Source organism: Patiria miniata, unplaced genomic scaffold (genome assembly GCF_015706575.1).
Source record: "Patiria miniata isolate m_02_andy unplaced genomic scaffold, ASM1570657v1 HiC_scaffold_30, whole genome shotgun sequence".
NCBI classification, from domain to species: domain Eukaryota; kingdom Metazoa; phylum Echinodermata; class Asteroidea; order Valvatida; family Asterinidae; genus Patiria; species Patiria miniata.
The window spans coordinates 8,264,809-8,285,729 of record NW_024037070.1 but is presented as its reverse complement, the minus strand read 5'-3'; the positions used below and the strand labels follow the sequence as shown (position 1 = coordinate 8,285,729).

At 37.6% G+C, this 20,921-nt stretch overlaps 2 protein-coding genes across 3 annotated transcripts; one reads left to right on the top strand and one right to left on the bottom strand.

Moving 5' to 3' along the window:
* Positions 1–438: 438 nt before the first annotated feature.
* Positions 439–20,432, top strand: LOC119739221 (homocysteine-responsive endoplasmic reticulum-resident ubiquitin-like domain member 2 protein). Of its 2 annotated transcripts, none has more exons than XM_038214072.1 (9): positions 439–791; positions 9,631–9,825; positions 11,712–11,964; positions 13,644–13,721; positions 14,286–14,590; positions 15,503–15,631; positions 16,129–16,467; positions 17,151–17,265; positions 17,651–20,432. In XM_038214072.1, the coding sequence occupies exons 3-9, from the start codon at positions 11,821–11,823 to the stop codon at positions 17,849–17,851; spliced, it is 1,311 nt and encodes a 436-aa protein (XP_038070000.1). In that variant the 5' UTR covers positions 439–791; positions 9,631–9,825; positions 11,712–11,820; the 3' UTR covers positions 17,852–20,432. The 2 variants fall into 2 exon arrangements, with proteins under 2 accessions (XP_038070000.1, XP_038069999.1); XM_038214071.1 differs by having other exon boundaries at positions 9,631–10,033.
* On the bottom strand, positions 2,570–8,228 carry LOC119739222 (cathepsin Z-like). The gene is made up of 7 exons (XM_038214073.1): positions 7,941–8,228; positions 6,978–7,141; positions 6,078–6,257; positions 5,098–5,254; positions 4,679–4,757; positions 4,379–4,468; positions 2,570–3,794 (listed from the first exon to the last, which is right to left on the bottom strand). The coding sequence occupies exons 1-7, from the start codon at positions 8,066–8,068 to the stop codon at positions 3,681–3,683; spliced, it is 912 nt and encodes a 303-aa protein (XP_038070001.1). The 5' UTR covers positions 8,069–8,228; the 3' UTR covers positions 2,570–3,680.
* Positions 20,433–20,921: the final 489 nt, after the last annotated feature.

Genomic DNA, 20,921 nt, shown 5'->3' with positions numbered 1-20,921 from the left:
TGATGGACCTCCAGCAATAAATGTTGAATTCCTGATGAGCAATGGAGCTGGAGCTTGGAGGTTCTCAAGCTAGGCAATAGGCCACAATGCACCAAATATAAAAACTTGGGGTAGCGTACATGATTATGAAGAGTATTAAAATGTCCATTGTTACCATAATTACATTATTTTCCTTTACTATGTTTTAATAATACAGCCTCTCCAGGAAATTAAATTAAATTATGCCAACATTAATTAACATTTTTTAAAGCGAATGTTATTTTAACATGTTTAATGGTTAGATACTTTAAACATTCACTGACAAGTGACATTGTCAAATGTCAGAAAGCTTTCCAAAAAGGTGTGTTTTTTAAAATCTAGTTTAAATTTACATTCAGACTCTATTTATATTTGCAATTACCACATTTATGAACAATTTAACAGAAATTTTACCTGAAGTTGAAGATCTGCAAAAGGTTAGAAATTTACCTCTTCTGAATATCCTCCGCCCATAGGATTAAACTGGTGAAATGGCGGACTCAATGCTGATAAAATAGACCAGGAAGAACGACACCTCGACCCGATAACACTGGTTCTAGAAACAACGAAACTGCGTGTTAGCAAACGGATGGCAGTATTACCAGCCAATCTCGACGACATCAAGGACGTGAAGGAAAAACGAAATAGCGCAGCCGGCCGCTAGTACGGAAAAAAAGTGATCTGACGTCACTGCATATGCAGGAACAAAACGAGGAAGGAAGGTGCTCAATGAACAATGTCACGAGTCAGTAAGCTTCCACTACCTTGGGAAGGTCAGTGTTAAACAACTTGTTTATTACAAACAGCAATGATTTGGCATTTCTTTTTTATTTATGTTGTGCCCATTCTTGAAAATCACGCATTCTCGAGAATGGGCATGCACATTCTTGAGAATGTGCAACTGGATCCTTGCTCAATCTTGGCAAAAAATAACTCTTCCAGATTGAGCGCACATTCTCGAGAATGCGCGACAAGATAACGGTCTTGTCGATGCCGAGCACCGGCTGCGCTTGGCAAGTCTAGCTGAATCCTCGTTCACTGATTCTCAATAATTATACTGTTGCAACGCAAGGCTCTGAAAAGTAGAGTGGATATGATAAGTAAAGGCGTATTGATATGGGGGGGGGGGACCGGGAAAATATAAGAGACATAATAATACTAGTGCAAAGAATTCCTATGTTTGGGATAATAAAAGCGGGGGGGGGACGTAAGAATGAAGAATGTGAAGAATGAGAATGAATACTGCGACATCCCATAGTGCTAATGCTATTTCCCATTTAAATTGCCACCAATTTATTGTTCACATCCCACCATAACGTCGCAGAGCTGGATTCTATCTAGTCAAAAGAGCAATTTTGGCAGCTTCTGGACATCGTTTTTTTTTTGTGGCACGCATATGATACATGCAGGGACTTGTAACTTGTCTAGCCTAAACAAAGCACTTCCCAGACTAGTTCCCAGTCCTCCGTTATTACAAAACTTCCCATAGTGGGCAGAAAAAAGCAATAATAACAGGTTTAATTTGATTCAAATTATCGTAATTATACGAGTACAGAAGCATAGCACATTTTCTTTCCTCTTTATATGAATTGTTTCCCTTTTAACCGCTATACAATTCATTTAACATAATTATGTCGTGCAATGTTTGTTAAGATTGGGCAAAATTCATAAATTGTGCACGTGATATTCCCAACCAATCTTAAGAATGAGCGCTCATTCTTAAGAACGCGTGCTCGTTCTTAAGAATGGGCGCTCATTCTTAGAATGCGCGCCCATTCTCGAGAATGTGCATGCCCATTCTCGAGAATGCGTGATTTTCAAGAATGGGCACAACATTTACACTGGACTAATGCTGGCGCGGCCGGCGCGCTCGCGCGATTGTTTATTTGGTTTATGTAATTTATTTAAACAAATTAACGTGTAGTTTGAGCGACTACGGAAGCCGAACACACAATCCGCACCTGTATGAAATACGAAAATTGGTTAAATTTAATATTACCGTTGTATTTCAAATGTTATCCAAGTGGAAGTTGTAAGTCTAGAGAGCCTCCTGAATCACATAGATCTTCAACTTCCTCTTTAACTACTTTCCTTTACATATTCCAGTATTAATATCTCAGCGTTTCCTGGTATATTCGGGATTTGTTCATGAGGAAGCTGGAATTTTGTTGCACATGCATTATGTTCAATCAGATTCAGTTCAAAACCCTTTATAAAATATTTTAAATATTTGTTTCATGTTCATTTGAAATAAAGATTCCTTCTGTCGTAATAAAGTCAAAAAGTAAAATTGTTTCTCCAATTCCCTTTTTTCCCTACATTTTTTTTCCCAGTTCCTTCCCCAACGTCCCTTGTTTTAATGGCTTGCATTTGCATATCATTCAGAAAATGACGAAAAAAATAAATAATTTCCAGCTAGCCCACAGGTTTCAGCAGTACTTATACATATTTATTTTAGAAAACAATCCAGATAAACTTATTTAAAGATTACAGAGTACATCCACCTGTATTTTTATTCATCACTTTAAAAGAAATGAATATTTGAAATCAATTTTGAGAAACTGTGGTTTATTCAATACCCAATTTGAAAGAAAAATCTATAAAAGTTAGAAAAGTAGAATAATTCTAGACTTTACAAGTAAACAAGGCTGTTATAGCATAACATTAAGGACAAATGAAGTTCACTAACGTTAATCAAATTATCAACTAACATTACATAGATCAGTTTGCATTTGAGAATAGACCTTATGCATTAGGGCAAATATGAGAGACGGAGGGCAATGGTTTTGTAATGCTTGGAAAGGCACAACTACACTGTAAACCTTTTTGTGCACAGCACATTAAAATAACAACTAACACGAAAAAAACTCAATACAACAGATTATCCAGGGTTTTATCCAATTATGATAACGGAAAGCTGGTACCCAACCCTCCTTTACATTCAAATTCCCAAAGGATTGGGCGGGAACCAGTATAGAAGTGGGAGCTTTTCCCTCACTGGTTCACATGCACTATTATAACACTTTAAGAATCACTGGATACCAGGGGATAATCCTCAAATTACAGCAATGTTTTCAAATTTTCAAAATGAAGGGTTATAGATGGTTTGCACAGCGGCCATGTTTTAGGTGTATGCTTTTGTTCAACAGGGGTACAATAAGTAGACTTTTTGTGCATTCATTGTTAATAAATTAACATAAAGCAGAAAGTAGAAATTTCTAATCTCGCTCTAGTCAGTTTTTTTTGTTCAACCTGAACCACTTTTCCGGGTTTTTTTTAAACATGAACATATACATGTGTACAATGTACATGTATATCTAATCCTAGACGATAGAGTCTTTGGTTAGTACTTGATTATTATTGCATCTCTGTTGTTGTTGGTGTGATATAATGCCACGTTAGGCAACCTACAGATCAGAAGGCTTTTCCATGTCAGGTAAAAGTTCAACAAAAATATGACAGAACGTAACGTACGAAAGGACAAGCATATACAATTTGTGAGAGCTGCGAGAGACAAACGGAAAGTAAAGGCAAAAAAACAAACAGTGACTGTTCGGTAAAGCACAGAGCCAGGAGTGCGGAGCGCCAATGATCCGCATCTCTTTCGACACTATTTCATATTACAGTAGCAAAGAACTAATGTCTCCTAAAGACTTCTAGCGTTATACACTGATAACATCGCCATAGGAACAGCTGTTTTCTATTCCTAGATTGTACTGGCCTCCCATGCCGTTCTTGTAGGTGCTGGTGACGGTGCGGTACCATCCAGCCTCACCCTGCAAGGGGAAAAACAAAGAATAGACGAGTTGAAGCACAGGTCAATTAAAATGCTTGAATAATAACCCCTTACTCGAAGGTGTTTTTACAAGAAACCTCCCGAGCCCTCCAAAATCTTAAATTCTCCAGAAATGCAAAGGCACATCTTTTGTACTTAAGCATTCAAGGGCCATCAAGCCCCATGTAAAGCAATAGTGGCTGAGCTCTACCTTCCTCAATCCTACAAAATCCTCCACTGTGCGGGAACCCAATGGCACACTCTTTGTACCTACCAAGTTTGAAGGGGCATCAAGCCCTATGTAATGTAATAATGGTTAGGCACTACCTTCCCCATCCTTCAATTCCTTCCAAAATCCACCAAAATCTATCAAAACCTATATACCTCCAACTGGATTATAGAAGATCAAGGACTTGGTAAGAGGGCTGGGGTTAATAAGGTGAAGATAGTAGGTATTTGAAAATACTAATAACTCAAGAAGCTGGGGGCATTATTCAAAAACTTGTTCTGAGCATTTGTAAGACCTCTGATCACGTAGACACTTTCTCCCAGATTGTAACCAATGACCAATCAAGGAATTCTTACCCAGGGTTGTCCCCAGGAGTTGCGGACGACCCAGTACTCAATGCCAGTCTCATCCACTCCCCAGCCAGCTACAGCGATGGCGTGGTTGATCTAAAGCCATAAAACGGTAAAAAAGGGCCAAGAGTTGAGCACAGAAAACACATACTTTAAAGAGTTTCTGTTCAAAGTTTTAGCACCTAGACAAAACATATTTACAGAACACAGAAAGCACACACAATCACAGACTTTCAATGACATCACTTGTTGATACTTGTTATTACAATTAATTACAATTGAAAGGTAAATAACAGCAATTTTTACCTCAGGATCTGGTACATACTGTGTGTACACTTTGCCTCCTCTGAATTTCTCCAGTTCTGGTGTAGCTTGGATCCCGCAACTGTGGACCAAGAGAAACAAATTTAGGAAATTTCCCCAAAAATGTTTCTGTTTTTTCCCTGAGAATTTAACAGTGTGTACAAGAGCAATTTCATAATTTTTTTGTTTTGAAGGGGGTGGGGGGGGGGGGGGGGGGTGGTGGCTGGGTCGGTATCTTTATGTCTGCCTGTACATATTTTGAAAGGGGGAGGGGGAATTCAGTTTCTCCAAATGGTCACTTTTGAAATAATAATTTTAGAATTTAACCAACTTTATTTTGTAACCTGAACCTTCCTCCATTAATTTAATTTAAATCAAGATGTTCTGTATTAACTTTTGAGTCGTTCATAATTTCCTTTTACCTGATTGGTCCATTTTTGAAGATTTCCTTCATCATTGTCTCGCGGCCAGAGATTGGTCCGTAATCGCCCACCATCCAACGAGTGTAGTTCTTCTCTGAATAGGCAAAGCAATCTCCAAACGTCGAGCAAGTTCCACACTCATTGAAAGGGGTACAATCTGTCCAAAAGTTGTGAATTGACAAAGAAGCAAATTTAGAAATGTATTTACATTATCTTGGCAAATGGAAAGCTAAGTTTAACACCTCTGAAAAATATACTATTATCATTCTTGTTTCAATTAAGTAAATTTAAATTTTGAATAAAATATGCTTCCAAATTGAAGAAATTATCCAACATCAAAATCACATCTTAAGAGTCTCCCAAAAATTGTTGGACTGGTTTGAAAAGTGTTCTACTCATTTCCATGTGACTTAAAGGGAAAATACAACATTTGCAAACATCAAAAAATAAAACTACCAAATCATTTTGAAATACCTTGCTGGACTGTTAGTGAATGACAGTGTAAAGCATCCTGTAAAATCATGGCACCTGGTATACTGTCATTTTCAAGAAAAGTGGTATTTTTGTATCAATTTCCAACGCTGGTCGGCCGACCAGCGTTGGAAACAACTGGCTTTTTTTTTTCAAATACTGGCCCCAATTGACCATCGCACTTGTTTGCAATCGATTACACACCTATGAACGGGTACAAGCCAGCTAGACTGGTTCCCTGACCTTACAATTCCCCAATGTATGTCAACTGCTCTGTTTCTTCTTATATGGAGTCAGGGAACCAGACTAGAGGAAAATGATTGTTTTTCTTGGTTTTTATAGCATTTTCGAACCCAAAACCTCAAAAAAGTTAGTGTAACTATATTTGCTATATATTTCCAACCCCCCAATTCCATCCATTTCTGAAAATTACAGCAAAAGCAAATGATGTATATTCCCTTTAAAAGAAAAAAAAAATGTCCATAAATAAATTGAAAATGTATACACACTTTGATTCTTGGCCTGGTAGTTATTACAAGTCTCGTCGGGAATTCCTTTCTCATGAGCGTAGCGATAGACTCCAATTGGACTCCCTCCTTCACAGCTACCAGCACCGCCACAGTCGATGACATTCTGTGGGGACAAGTAGGCTGATGGCCAGGCACCTTTGCGAAGGATGTTGATGCGATCTAGAAAACAAAAAACAAATCTATTACTCACTGGACACAGATGGTCATTGCAAATTTTTACAAAAAAAACTCCTCTTTCATTTATGTGCCATTAAAGGGAATATACAACATTTGCAAACATCGAAAAATAAAACTACCAAGTTTTTGCAAATTACCTTAATAGGATGTTGGTAAATGATAGTCTAAAGCATCCTGTAAAATTATGGCACCTGGTATACTGTCATTTTCAAGAAAAGTGGTATTTTTGTATCAATTTCCAACGCTGATCGGCCGATCAGCGTTGGAAACAACTGGCTTTTTTTTCAAATACTGGCCCCAATTGACCATTGCACTTGTTTGCAATCGATTACAAACCTATGAACGGGTACGAGCAAGCTAGACTGGTTCCCTGACCTTACAATTCCCCAATGTATGTAAACTGCTCTGTTTCTTCTTATATGGAGTCAGGGAACCAGACTACAGGAAATGATCGTTTTTCTTGGTTTTTATAGCATTTTCGAACCCAAAACCTCCAAAAAGTCAGTGTAACTATATTTGCTTTATATTTCCAACCCCCAATTCCATCCATTTCTGAAAATTACAGCAAAAGCAAATGATGTATATTCCCTTTAAAAACTGCCATATCGTTAGCAGCATGTGACTAAGCACTAATGAAGTGGTCTATGTGTTGGTTCCATGTTACTCAAATTGACCATTGAATGACTCATAACTCATACTCACCAGCTAATGAGCTAGTTGGGCCCATAGACCAGCAGCTACCACAGTACTGAGGTATGTGTTGGTTTCGGGTTGTGCTTGCGTAGTTCACTCCACTGATGTTGCGCCAATCCCACTGTTTGGGGAGATCAGACACCTTCATGTCCCAGTGAGGCCTTGGATAGGTACTAAATGAAAAAAGAAAAACAATTTTATTTTTCAATTTGTTTCACATCAATCACCAATACATTGTTGAACTTTGTCAAATATGGCATCATCCAACTCTAGACGGAGACCTCAAACATGATAGCTCGCATCACATTTCAGGATCAATAGCAACATTCCATCACACGTCATTCCATTATGATCATGGTAAACAATAACTGCCAGTCAAACATGTTAATTTATTGGTTACATATCTCATAATAAAAAGGATTCATTTGTATAGCGCAAATTCCATCATAACATATGTTCAAATGCGCTTTTCATGTTAAAATTCTTAAAAATACACTTAGAAAAAAAATATCTCAGGGAGGAATTAAACAGTTAAATGCTGGCTTTAAAACAGCTTGAGTAATTCCAGCTCTTATGGGATAAGCATTAGAGCTGGAGTTACTCAAGCTAGCTTTACTACATTACTAAAATACTAGCAATTAAAACACTTATTATAAATACCAAAAAGTACAAAAAATAAAAGTTAGACAATACACAAGTTTTGCAATAAAATTAAATTTTAAGTTTAAGATAAGAGACAGATAATATCAAACATTTAAAATCATTTTGAAGGGCAAATAAAATTGGCATGTTTTAATAGAAAAAAAATCTACAATTAACATAACAATTAAGAATCAAAAATCAAATTCACAAATAACCTGTTTGATAAATTGATAATGACATGATAAAAAGCAAATACAAACTAAGGCATAAGGGAAAAAGCAATTAAAAATCACAGGATGTGGAAGAAAAAAAAAATACTGATTTTTTTACCTGACCCCCTTTTCCTTTTTGTCCATTTCAGTTCTGTAACATGGTTTCCCCGGTTGGAAATATTTCTGGGCCGAAATACAGACAGCAGCGCTGAGAACAATCACAAGTGTTACAATCTTCGCCTCCATGATTCGGCAAATGACATCAACTGTAATGTGCCAAACAAAAACGATCCAAGTTTATATACCAAGCTGGTTTGGAATTTAATCTGTGTGTCACAGTCGAAAGTGTAACTGTGTAACGAAAGCTTATGATGATGCAAGTGTTGTAAACAGTGAGCATGTGACTGTGCGTGTGACCCTGCACGTGACAGTCTGGTCCCCAATTCAATATTACCAAGTAAAAGCGTTTAAGGACGACTGGGGACAAGCCAAAATGATGTAACCACAAACGGTCGTCAACGTGTAGTTCATGCGAAAACGGTGGCCTGGAAAGGTCATGTCACACCGGGTGGAAGTGGATCTACAAAGGGGGGGGGGGGGGGGGGGGGGGGGGGAGGGGGAGGAACTAATAATTGAATATGATATTTCTAACAAGGGCAGAAGAAAGTATAACATCCTACTTAATTGTATCCCTCGGGAATGATTTCGTGATAAGCAAATTGAGGGAGATGTGTATTACAATTATTTTAAAGAATAACCTTATCATTGCCAAGAAAATCCCTATTTTAAAAGTATACTTACAACATTATGATTGATAAATTCATGTCGGAAAAGCAAAAAGGCCTTTTGGAATAGTGCTTTAATATCAATTTGGAGAATGAAGACTTAGAGGTGATTCATAAATGCAATTTTAAATGTACTATTGAAACCAGACTGAGATCTTTTTTATTATAAGATGTTCCATGGGGCCATTGCCTTTAATAATTTCTTTTCAAAAGTGGCAGGGAAAAAAAATCCCCAAACTCTTCTTTTTGTGGAAAATATCCTGAAACTTCACTTCAATGTACGTATTTAATGACTGTGAATGTGTCACACCAATCATGTAAGACCTCCTTTGTTTCAATAATCAAAATCTAAAAGATTCTGTACAAATTGGGAAATATGAGATCTTATTTAGTTGGCTTTTTTTTTGCTAAATTTTATTTTTATAGGTGTAAATTTCAAACTCAAAGTCCCTCCTTTACTGGGTTAAGACTAAGATATTTTTTAAAAAATCAACACGATATCAAATACAGGATTGCATAGAAAAATCAAACCCTTACTCTTTATTATAAGAAATGGGAAATTTAAATATCTCAAAATTATTTTTTTGGCGTAAATATAATATTTTATTGACTGTTCTTCATGGCTTCGCTCTTTGAATAAGTGTTGTTTTGACTGAGTATTTCTCCTAATTACTGTATACTGTTCTTCAACTACCTTAATTTTTCGGGATTCCTGCTTTTGTTTTCCAATGTATACTTGGCTAATCAATAAAAAATAGAAAGTAAAAAAAAAAAATAAAAAGGGGGGGGGGGGACAATTGCAATATACATTAAAATTCATTTGGATAGAATACTTTTGGGTAACTGGCCTTACGGAGAGGGTTTTACAGTCTCTTGTGTATACTCGTTTTGAATAAGATGGTAATTAAATTCATTTGAAATTTTCTTTTATATAATTACTCATCTAGTATTTCTATTATTTTGTCCTAAAGAACTCTCTCAAAGATTATGCAAATCACTCTTCACTTGTTTCGCCAACCACAGCGCGCCATATCAGCGAACTCATCACGTGATCTAAACATGACGTCACATAACTAGTCGTCTGTGTTTTTATTGACGATTTGCCGTGAAAGCTCGTCCCTGGTGCGGAAGTAACATCATAAATACCTACAAATTTGATGAAGTTCCCGGAGCCCTACCTCTGAAGTGGACCACCGAAGACGGCAGACGTTACCCAAGGTTAATATTCTCACAAAAATTCCTGCAATTTGCATGATAGTTTGATTCAGAAGCGAGAGTGAATTAAGTGTTTTGTTGGATCCTGAACGAGAGGAATTTACATTGGATTGTACACGTTTTCACGAATCCGGATTTGGGCGGTGGACGAACTGCATGTTCCACGACGTGACCGGTGCGGCTGTGTACAAAAACACTGTCATTTCGTTTGGTATGTAGACTTGCAATTTGAAGTTGGGGAAGGTCAGTTTTGAGGATTTTTGAAGCGTTAACATTTGGGTGATTGGGTAGTTAAGGGTCCCTCTTTCTTTTTGGTCCTTAACATGCTTAAACTGTTTTTATTCTGAATCTAGAATAACTTCAGCAAGTTGCAACCTGAAACATTCTTCATGGTTTTATTTTAAATCTAATGACCTTTAGTTTTTGCAATTTTGAACCACAGCAGAGTATCATTACATCGGCCGTAACAAGGTAAATGTATATACATGTAGTACTAGGTCGCAATGGTGTTGTTGCAATGCTGTAACGATTACGGGAGCCGATTACGATAGCATTAGCAGTTGAAAATTACGGCTGTCGTAACGATAGCCACTACAATTTTGAATAGTAGCTTTTGGTAAAAAAAGCAATTTTCACATCATTTTTTTTTTCAGTTGAAGCCATGCGAATTAACACGGTTTTACGCATTCGCATTTCGTGTTGGTTTTGTCGTCAGCATTGTCATTTTTACCCAAAAATTTCCCTATAAAATCAAAGCCTTTTCCTCTTTCCACAACATTCCTGTTGGTTTTGCTAACTACTTGGGTAAACTAAAAATAATTTTTCAGTTCTGTAAAGTAATATAGGAATGGGAATGTAACTACACGATCGACAAACATTTAAAAATGGATGTATTTGAATGATACTGACCCGGTTAAATTACAATTTATCTGTGACATTTCGTGACTTAACATTTTTAATCACAGAGTCTACTTAAAATTATTGACAACTTAAATTTGAAGTGTTAAATTTGTGAAATAGTCAGCTAGCGAAAGTGCAGTGGAACATCATTTAATTTTCAACAAGAATTTCTTTGGTCGTTGTACTTTTGTATTTTCCTGGTTTTCTTCAGTGGAAATATTGTTTAAACTTGGTCCTTAAAAATCATATCACCAAATATAAGCTGCGATAGTGCGAACACTTAGAACTTAGTTTATGATGCAAATATATGTGACGCTATCAGTAAATGGCTGATAGACGTTAGGCAAAGTGCCACATCAGCATAAAACACTTACAGCCCTAACAGTCCTGAATCCTCCAAGTTTAATATGATTTTGCACAACCCCTAGGGAGTTAGGGTAAATGCATGATATCAAAAGAGTACATTTTAAAAAAAGTATCAAATTCTGATGTTTTAAAATTTTGAAGACTGGTTTTCATTTTTAATAAGAGAAGAACTTATTGCCCAACATACATTTATAAGGGGACCAAGGTACATGTAAATGACAATTGAAACTAAATAATTGGTTTGACCAATTAATAATTGGTTATAATTTTTTTAAAATGGCATTTACAAAAACTGGCTATTGTTGCAAGTTTGTCTATGATGTCAATCAACTTTACACTGTCTACCGTACATCCTACACAATCTGACACCACATTTTGTTTGATTTTGGTGGATTCGGGACGTTGTAGCTGAGCCACCATTACTTCATGAAGGAAAACTTGAGATCAGAATTCACTTTAAGTAGCAGTACTAGATTGTAACAAATTGGTGTAGAGCATTATGTTTGATTTTTGTGAGGATTGAGATTCTTGGCCAAAATGCCCATTAAGTTGGGGTTGAAATTACTCATTAATTTATTCATCTATTAATTAATGAATTTGATCTTTCCCTTGCTTTTGGACAGGAATCCTTACCAGTGTTGATGGAAAATCGGAGATCTGTCCTGCTTAACAGTCATTTCATTATCATCAACTTTATATCCGACGGAGACTTACCTTCCAACGCTTGTCAAGATGGAGCAGTTAGCAGGCAACCCAGTCACGTTATTAATCAAAGCGCCTAACCAGAAGCTTGGGGACCAGACCGTTCAGTGCTTCCTGGACTGGAGTGTGCAGAAACTCAAGAACCACCTCGCCAACGTTTATCCGAGTAAACCAGTGAGTCAAACCATCAACAACATTTTATTTTCAAAGTTTGAAATTTACTTTTTACTCAGTCTGAGTTATTCACGGGTATGCCCAAGAAAGTTGTTTTGATTTTTATCTCGTAGAAGATGAGATGGGAAATAAAAGATTTAGACATGGGAGAAAAAACATTCTAGTGACAATCATCAAAATAAGGCAGGGACTGAAACCTGATCGACATGGTGGCCTAGTCGGGAGTCGAACCTGGGTCAAAGTGGTGGAAAATATTAGTACCTCAACTCGATTCCCTTTGTTTATTCTCTGGGAGTTAATCTTGCACTAGTAGCACTGTACTGACTGAGTAGTACATGTACATTGTAGCCATCACCATACGTCCACACGATTTGACTACAATTTGTGGTACAGTGTCGTATCGAGGTCCTCACCATAAAATTAATGCAAGATGCATGCATACGTTTACTTTCTGAATCTCACAAACAATAATATTGTGGTTTTTACGTGGTATCAATAAAAGGGCAATAATATTTGTGAATATTTTTTGAACACATCATCTGAAGGGAAGGCCATATGTATGCATTTTACAGGTGATTAACTTTTATTTCTGTGCTGAAACCTTGCAGGCCATTTAGCATCCCTCACTGACTAATGACAACATCTATTATTTAGGTACTCAATTGTTCAGCCTTGTTCTATATCAGAATACTATGCTGGTACTTGGATACGTCATAATTATGGGATAAGTTTTAATACGAATATGTGTTGGAATTTTGGAGAATCTCCAAGTTCAACCCTTTTTGCCAGATAAGTTCTAAATAATGTTATTGGGAGATACTTTTTCACTTTTCTTCTAGTTTTATGCTGGAATAAAAAAAAGGCATTTTGCATAATAATTTCAATACCTTAGAAAATGTCAAAATAAAAAAAGGCATTTTGCATAATAATTTCAATACCTTAGAAAATGTCAAATTATACGACACTATCATATTATATGTTGCTATCATTCATGTCATTTGCTACCATGTTGCTAGGATGCAACCTCAATCCTGCAAAATTCTCCAACTGCCTCCATGTAAAAATTGCATACAGCCTCAATCCTTCAAAATCCTCCATTATTTCTTGAATGTGGTCCTCGGAGGGGTGACCACTGCCTCAATCCTGCAAAATCCTCCAGCAATCACTGTCAATATGTTAAGGCAGAGCCAGTGACATCCTGGAGCAGTGTGAAGGATTTCAAGTATAATCTAGGCCTAACTTTTTGCACAGCTGAGCATAAACAACACAAGATCCGGCCCAAGATCTTGACACACTGCATCTTCCAAAATCAGCCACACATTTCTGCCATGTAGCCTCAATCCTGCAAAATCCTCCATTTTGCAAAGAGCATTTGGAGGATTTTGGAAGGTTGGGGTTAAAATACTTTTTGTATTGGATGATTTCACAATGTAAGAAAGTGATGTGTAAATGATGAATGGATATCCCCAAATGAAAAAGAAACAGCTTTGCGGTAAGAATAGTAACACAACTGAAACCGTTCTTAAAATCATATTTCCTTGACGCAATGCTTGTATTTCCTTGACGCAATGCTTGGATAAAATTTTCATTTTCTGTCACACACAGATTTCACATTTAATATTTTCTTTAAATCAGTCCCCCATTACTCACAGTGTATTGTTTTCTGTTTCTACTTTTAGAATGAGAAGAACCAGAGAATTATTTATTCTGGTAAACTCTTGAAAGACAACCTGCTGTTGAAAGATGTTCTGAGATTGGTGAGTATTTGCGTACAATATTATTATTGATATCTAAATATAAATGCATGTGGATAAATATTTGGAACAATCTTTTTTGGGTATTTTTTGTTTCTGTTTCTACTGTCATGTGCACGTGTTGATTTGGTTTTTCACTTTTGTATTGCAAATAATGCCATTGAAAAATATGTTTCGTTTTGGAAATGTTGCGTGGCCATGAATGCTGTGCTTCCTTGACATTACAAACAAAAAAGAGATTCTCATGAAGCAGTTTCCATTTTTTTTTTATAAACGATGATAAATGTTATCCACAGAAGTAATGATTCACATAAAGAAATGTATTGACTCATAACTTCTCCAGTTTTGAAATTTATTGTCAAACAAGAATGTCGTGATTAACACAAAAAAATTAAACCTCATTCTATAAGTTTTATATCTTAAGTCCTTAAACATACTTTGCGATGCATATCAGTTTGAAGATAATTACACTTTGTTAGGTTTAAAGTTATGGTTTACTCCTACCTTATATTGAAGATTTTGTTCCAATAAAATGACGCTTTTGGTCTTGTTCTGTTTTTGTTTTAGGATGATAAGACCCTTCAGCAGCACACCGTCCATCTGGTCTGCTCACCCTCCCCTGAAGATCTCATCCAATCCTTCAAGCCTAGCCCCGTCACCCGTCAATCCAACCCATCCCCTTCATTCAGTCCCACACCATCAACAGTACCAGGCGGCTCTATGGCAAGCACCTCCACAGAGGGAGGGACGACCACTCCAGTAACTGCACACAGGAGGCAGAGTACACCTGTTGAGCCTGCACTACCAGCCACCGGTGGGCTGAGGCATAGGACTGTCAGCACTCCCTCCTTCTCCAACTTCTATCCGTACAGGTTTGTACTTCATGTATCTGCCGAGGAACTGGATGGTTCCCTTATTTTACAGTCCCGTAATTTTTTTAATTTTATTTGCCATTGAGGTAGTTGTTTTATTTGGGCTTTTAGGGGTACTGGCACTGCAATAGGATCAGACACAAGCTAAGATAGTAGCCACTCTGTGGCTAAATCAGAGTGGCTAAATCAAGAATCTAACTTGGGTGGCAAACTTTCACTTAGTAACTTTTATACCTTGTTGGAGAAATCTTCCATTTTTTTTGTGTCTAACTGTACTTTAGTGACAAACTCTGGAAAGTTTTTTGTCCAAAAGAATGTTCTGTCAGTTTTGAATTAGCTTCTTTTAAAATATCTGAGAAAAGTAAAAAGTAGTAAAGTCTGTCACGAGCCTATGTGGCCCGTCAGGCAGGTGTTTATCTCAATTTCAGTATCATGAAAGGACTGAGTATATTTCTTCTCCCTCTGGATTGGATGCTAGTCCATTGCAGGTTACTCCCTAACTAATGCGGGTACCCATTTAAACTCCTGGGTGGAGAGAGGCAAGTGGGGATGAAGTGGCTTGCCCAGGGACACACATATGACCGGCAGTTGGATTTGAACCCCTGACCCTCTGATCATGAGTAACAACCCTAACCACTAGGCCACACTCTCAACAAAATATCTGAGAGTAGAAACAAACAAGTATTTGTACTAATAAGCATGACTTAGCCAGCAGTAATGGAATAAACCCCCACCTGAGCAAGGTTGTGCCTTTTTTTCCTTCCAAACTTTCAGCACTGAGCACTGAGTATACCTTTCTAAAGTTCAGTGAACGGCAACATTGAGTACATGTACTAGAATTAATATCTCCCTGTTGCAAAACTTTGTAGTGTTTGTTTTTTAATGAAACAACAACAATTGTGTCTTTGTCAGTTATGGGAACTACCCGATGCAGTACGGACCCAGAGGTAACCAGCCAGGCTACATGGCAGCTAACCACCAGCAGCAGGCAATGTGGATGCAGCAGATGTATGCACAGCAGATGGCGCAGTACATGCAGTAGTAAGTATTAAGAAAACTAGACTTTCCTAGTCAATATGGCCCTAAAAGTCTCCGTTAGGACATTATTTATACCAAGTGACGCATTCAGTTAGTCACTAACTCAGTCATTCATAGAACAACTAGGCTGTGCCTTTGGATCCATCAAGAACCTGTAGCAATATTTCGGGTACTACAACTAAAACCATTTCTGAAAAATTGTTTCGAAACAATTGCAATTTGTATTCATTTTCATTTCAGTGAAAAATTTCATTTCAGCAAAAAAGTACAATAAAGTGTCCCTGATTTTAAGATAGGTCCTTGTGATACAATGCTTTGCTCACAAATCACAGATCAATGATTAAAGACTGATCAAGCAGACTGCCTCATCGGTCAGCTTTAGTGGAAATAAAATTCTTTGCATCATTCATTCAATTTCTTTAAACAAATTTCAGGTTAACATGCAGATTTTTATTTCAAACAGAGATGGTAATTGTCAAATTATTTGTCACTTGTTACAGCTCTACCCAGTTTCAAGCAGGCGGTGCGGGCCTCAATGCCAACCTCCCCCCAGCCCATGCACCTGTCGTGGTCCCTCCGCCTCAGGTCCCCGATCAACCTGGAGTGGGAGTGGTCAACCCCCCGGTAGCTCCAAACGTCGCTGGGCCCGACCAGAATGTCCGCATGAATGCCGGGCTGGGGCCGGCCGTGGATGACGACGATGACGAAAACGTGAACCGCGACTGGTTGGATTGGATCTACACGTTCTGTCGTTTTAGCGTCATGCTCAGTTTGGTGTATTTCTACTCGTCCCTCAGTCGGTTTCTCATGGTGGTCGGCTTCATGATATTCATGTACCTGTGAGTGTTCTTCCTTGTCTTTTTTTTTTTAAATTTCACCTTGCAGTTGGCGACATCTGATTGATTGTTTAAATAAATAATGTGCTTTGCCTCATCTACTGTGGTACAGCCACTTATCGCCAAACTTTTTATATTCAGTCTGAAATTCTAATTGATGAGTCTTTGTTATTGATCTCAGACCATTAATTGTGAAGTGCCCTGTTAATTTTTTACAGTATTAACATTGTACATCCATACAGACGATGACATCTTCATTGTGCATGCATACTGTTTTATATGCATTTCTATTGATATGTTTCAGTGAATAACATTATGCATAGCATGCATTAGTATTCGTATAATATAAATATTAATACGTTGCAGTGTACAGTAGTACTGATGAAAATTCCTGGGGGGGGGTAATTTTTCCTTGGCAAAAGTTTGAGAATTTGGAATTCTCAAATGATCTGGTTTCACTGGTTGATTTGTATGCAGAACTAAACAGATGGGAAATCAACCAACAGTTGAAAAAGAAATTTTGAATGGTGTTGCAGAAAGGAGTTTGCATCCTTAAGTTTCTAAGTGAAATCAAATGGCTACGTTTTGGGTGAAATTCAAAAGTTGAAAAAAGTGATAACTGTAAAACTGAGTATTCTGAAGCAAAATTCGTTTACAAGTGATTTTCTTTTTTCACCCCAATGCAGATATCAAAAGCGTTGGTTCCGGCTACAACGGACGCCTGTCGCCAGGGAGAGACTGGAGGATAATGGGAATGTTGAGCAAGAAGACAGGGAACCAGACAACAGTAATCAGGAACAGGTAGGAATAAGAACCTTTAACTGTTTGTCAGTTATGGAAGGTGAAGTCAAAGGAACATCAACAATATCCATGTATGGTTTGTTCAGTGTAGGTTACAGTATCATACATGTGCGTGGTCACTGCTATACATTGCTATACCTCATACATATTCATGATCGAGAGCCGAGTTCTCACTGGTCCATTCGCCATCATGTGTCAGCCTCTAGTTTTGCTGTTCACCAAGTGTGCATGCGAGGTTTCATGCACAGGTTAAATATGCATGTGTAGTAGACTATCTCACTGGTTACCGGTGCGCTAGCGCACAATATCGTTGGTCTCTGAAGGCACCAACTAAACTTGCCTGTTAATTGACAACCTAAGTTTTTCTTTCTCTGTGCTTCAACAGCCGCAGCAGGATGAGTCTTCTGAAAGAGAGAGCAGTACGGAGTCACAAGAGGAGCGAGAGACAGACTCCGATTCCGCCGAGAGACCACCAGCTCCTCCTGAGCCACCCAAGCCTGGTGTCCTGACCATCGCCTGGGTGTTCCTGTCAACGTTCTTCACTTCCTTGTTTCCTCAAGATCCCAACGTGGCCGCTGCAAACTAACCCTAACCAATCAGAATTAGTCACACTCCATCCAGAGCGAGGTCGGGTCCCCAAAACAGGCTCCCCGAGCTGCGGCTCGACTACTGTCGGCTTCTTCCCACGTGGTAGTATGTGCGAAGACCTAGACAATTGCTGTAGACAAACAATTTCAGCCTAAGGCTTCCTGAGACATCCCCATTATTTCCCTGTAGCTGTTTTGGCAGTTTTGAGTACCACTTGTACGGAGAGCCATGAACACAATAGTCAGGCACCCATCAGGCAGTGATTGGTGTCCTAACTAGTTGTGTGTTGGGTTCTGGTATCAGACCAAGATGGCGACAGCCTGAAAGACTCTAATTTGTCAGAGGTACATGACTAATTTGTATATTAAGCCTTCCCCGTCCCCCTTCCCTCTCCCTCGAAAATCAGAAAAAAAAGACCATGTCCATCAAAAACCAATACTCACTCTGCTTCACATAATGCTTCAGGACCAAATCCGTTGAAATCCATCACTGATTCTGGTGGATTTTGATGGACTTGGTACACATGGCTTATCAGCCAAAATCCCCCCAAAAATGAGGGGATGGATTTTGATGGAGTTCGTAAGATTAGGGTTAATTATTGAGCTTTGCAATCGATGTTTTCTTAATGAATACATCAGTTTTGGGGATTTTTTTTTCTCCGCATATCCTATTTTATTTTCATTCAGTTGAACTCAATTTGACTGACTGATCTTTCCAGTCAATTTTTTTTTCTGTGTTACCTTGACAAATCGTGATGATGAATCAGTAATTATAATTAAAATGTAAAAAAAAAAAGACAAGGTCCCTATAAAAATTCATGAACATTTTTGGTTTTCCACTTGAGGTTATTAATTAGGACCAATTTATATAGTTAGGTGAAGGGTATGTTCAAACTAAATTTGCACTCGTTTATTCCCTTGAAGTCCTTTCATTATGTTAGATCCCTGTAAATAGAAATTAAAGTCGAAAAGGAGAAAAATGCATTCACGCGTCAAAATAAAAAATAGCTTAGCTTGAACTCTGCCTTTGAGAAATATCAGCGAATTGTTCCTTCCAACAGATTAGGTTCAATCTTTTATCCCCCCCCCCCCAAACAAATTTTTTTGGAGTCCAATATACTAAAATGAAAAACACCTAACGTGCCTCTATTTTATACTTATGCATTTGTTGTATAATGTGTAACTGACAAGGTTAAATGGTTTTTAGACCTTTTTCAGCCTGCATACAAGTTTTGAGCCCCTATTTTGAAGGGAGGGGACCCTCCATCTCCCCCTTCAATGGAACCACGCCTCTTGCAAAAACTACACATATAATCCAATTACATGTGTGTGCCATGTTTTTTAATATCGGCTATTTCTAACATCTTGCATGTGAATACAATAAAATAAAAAAAAAGGATTCAAGAATATATGCATATAAAACCATTTGCATGAAAGTACAATAAGCAGTGCAAACAGGAATGTGTACCTTGAATACTGTATGCGTAGAAAGTTGCTGCAGTTTCATTTTAGGTAAAAGCCCAATAAATAAAGGGATTCGTCTGGCTGTGGTGTTGGTATTGTTAAACGGTGGCCAACATGGGATGTGTTTTTGCAGTGGGGTGATCGATAACAATAAGTGCTTCCAAAAGTGTCGTTTAAACATCGTAATCTTGTTTACGTGGACTTTGTGAGGTAGATGTCGGGGTAATTTGCATGACACTTTTGCCCTTTCTGATATTTTTATCATTTTTATCACCATGTCATTTGTATTCATATTCATAACGTCAAATAATATGCGTAGTGCGAGAAAGCTTTTTGGAAACGATAATCATTTGCATCTCTTGTAAAGAAAATTAATATATTATATTTTTTGGGGGGGGGGGGGGTCAGGATGAGAGTTTGTCTTGTCTTGTCATGTATTAAATTGGGACTAGAATATTTCCTTGTATTTACTAATTGAAACAAATTACCTTTTATTTTTTAAGAGAACTTGGAGTTTTGTTTTGTTTTGAACAGATGATTGTTTGAAAAACATAAATATTTAATTTTTTTGTCCAAACATGAATTTTAGCCAAATGCAGAAATGGTGGTAATGGCAGCTTTTGAGTGAAGGTTTTAACATTTTACTTTTAAAAAGTGTACTTGTTTTGGTCGCTCTACATTTTGCATTTTGCAACAAATTATCGCAAGGCATGGACTGCTCCCGACAGGAGAGGCCATTATGCGACTGTTGGAATCAAGCTTTTTGGAGCTATGACTTGTTAGTTATAGATTTACTGTGGCTTCACAAGGCCACATTACTGGGCTGTCTTAGTTTAACCTTAAAAAAAAAATAACAGATTTAAAACTAGGATTGAGTGGATTTTTTTTGAGTTGTTAACTTTCTCAGTTCATTTGTTAGTGTGGCTTTGTCTGCCCTCACTAAGTTCCGGAGAAAATGGTTCATTTCTATAAATAAGTGTAAATACCTAAGTCTGCATATCCAATGTTATTCTGTAAATTAAAAATGTACAAACATATAATGTATATAAACTATCAACGTACATGTAATTGAGATACAGCTCTTGCTTACGATTAAAAACACAAATTGAAAAGGAATTTTTGTGACGTGTAATATTTGTGTGTCATGTTTACGTTTCAAAATCAGTTGTAAAGGCCATGAGAGTTGCAGATTATGAAAAACAAACTGAACGATTTACATACCTATAAACCGCGTGATTTTAGTGTCTGGCATATTTTGTGGCCAATACGGGCGATTCCCAATAGTGCGCCTCCAAGAGTTTGCAACGCGTTGGCCAATCACAATGCGCGAAATCAGTCGACCTTTTCCAAACGCGCATTGGGTCGACAGATTTTGCGCATTGTGATTGGCCAACGCGTTGCAAACTCTTGGAGGCGCACTATTGGGAATCGCCCGTATTGTGAAAATAAGACGAATTGACTAGGTTTTGTGAGTTTTTCAGCGTTCACTCATTTTCGGGGAAAATTGTATCAGTTTTTGGATGGTTTTCTTTTTCCTGCATTGATGTTAAATTTATCATCAGGTTTCCTGATAACTGATCTTAATTGGTTATTGGTCTCAGTGCT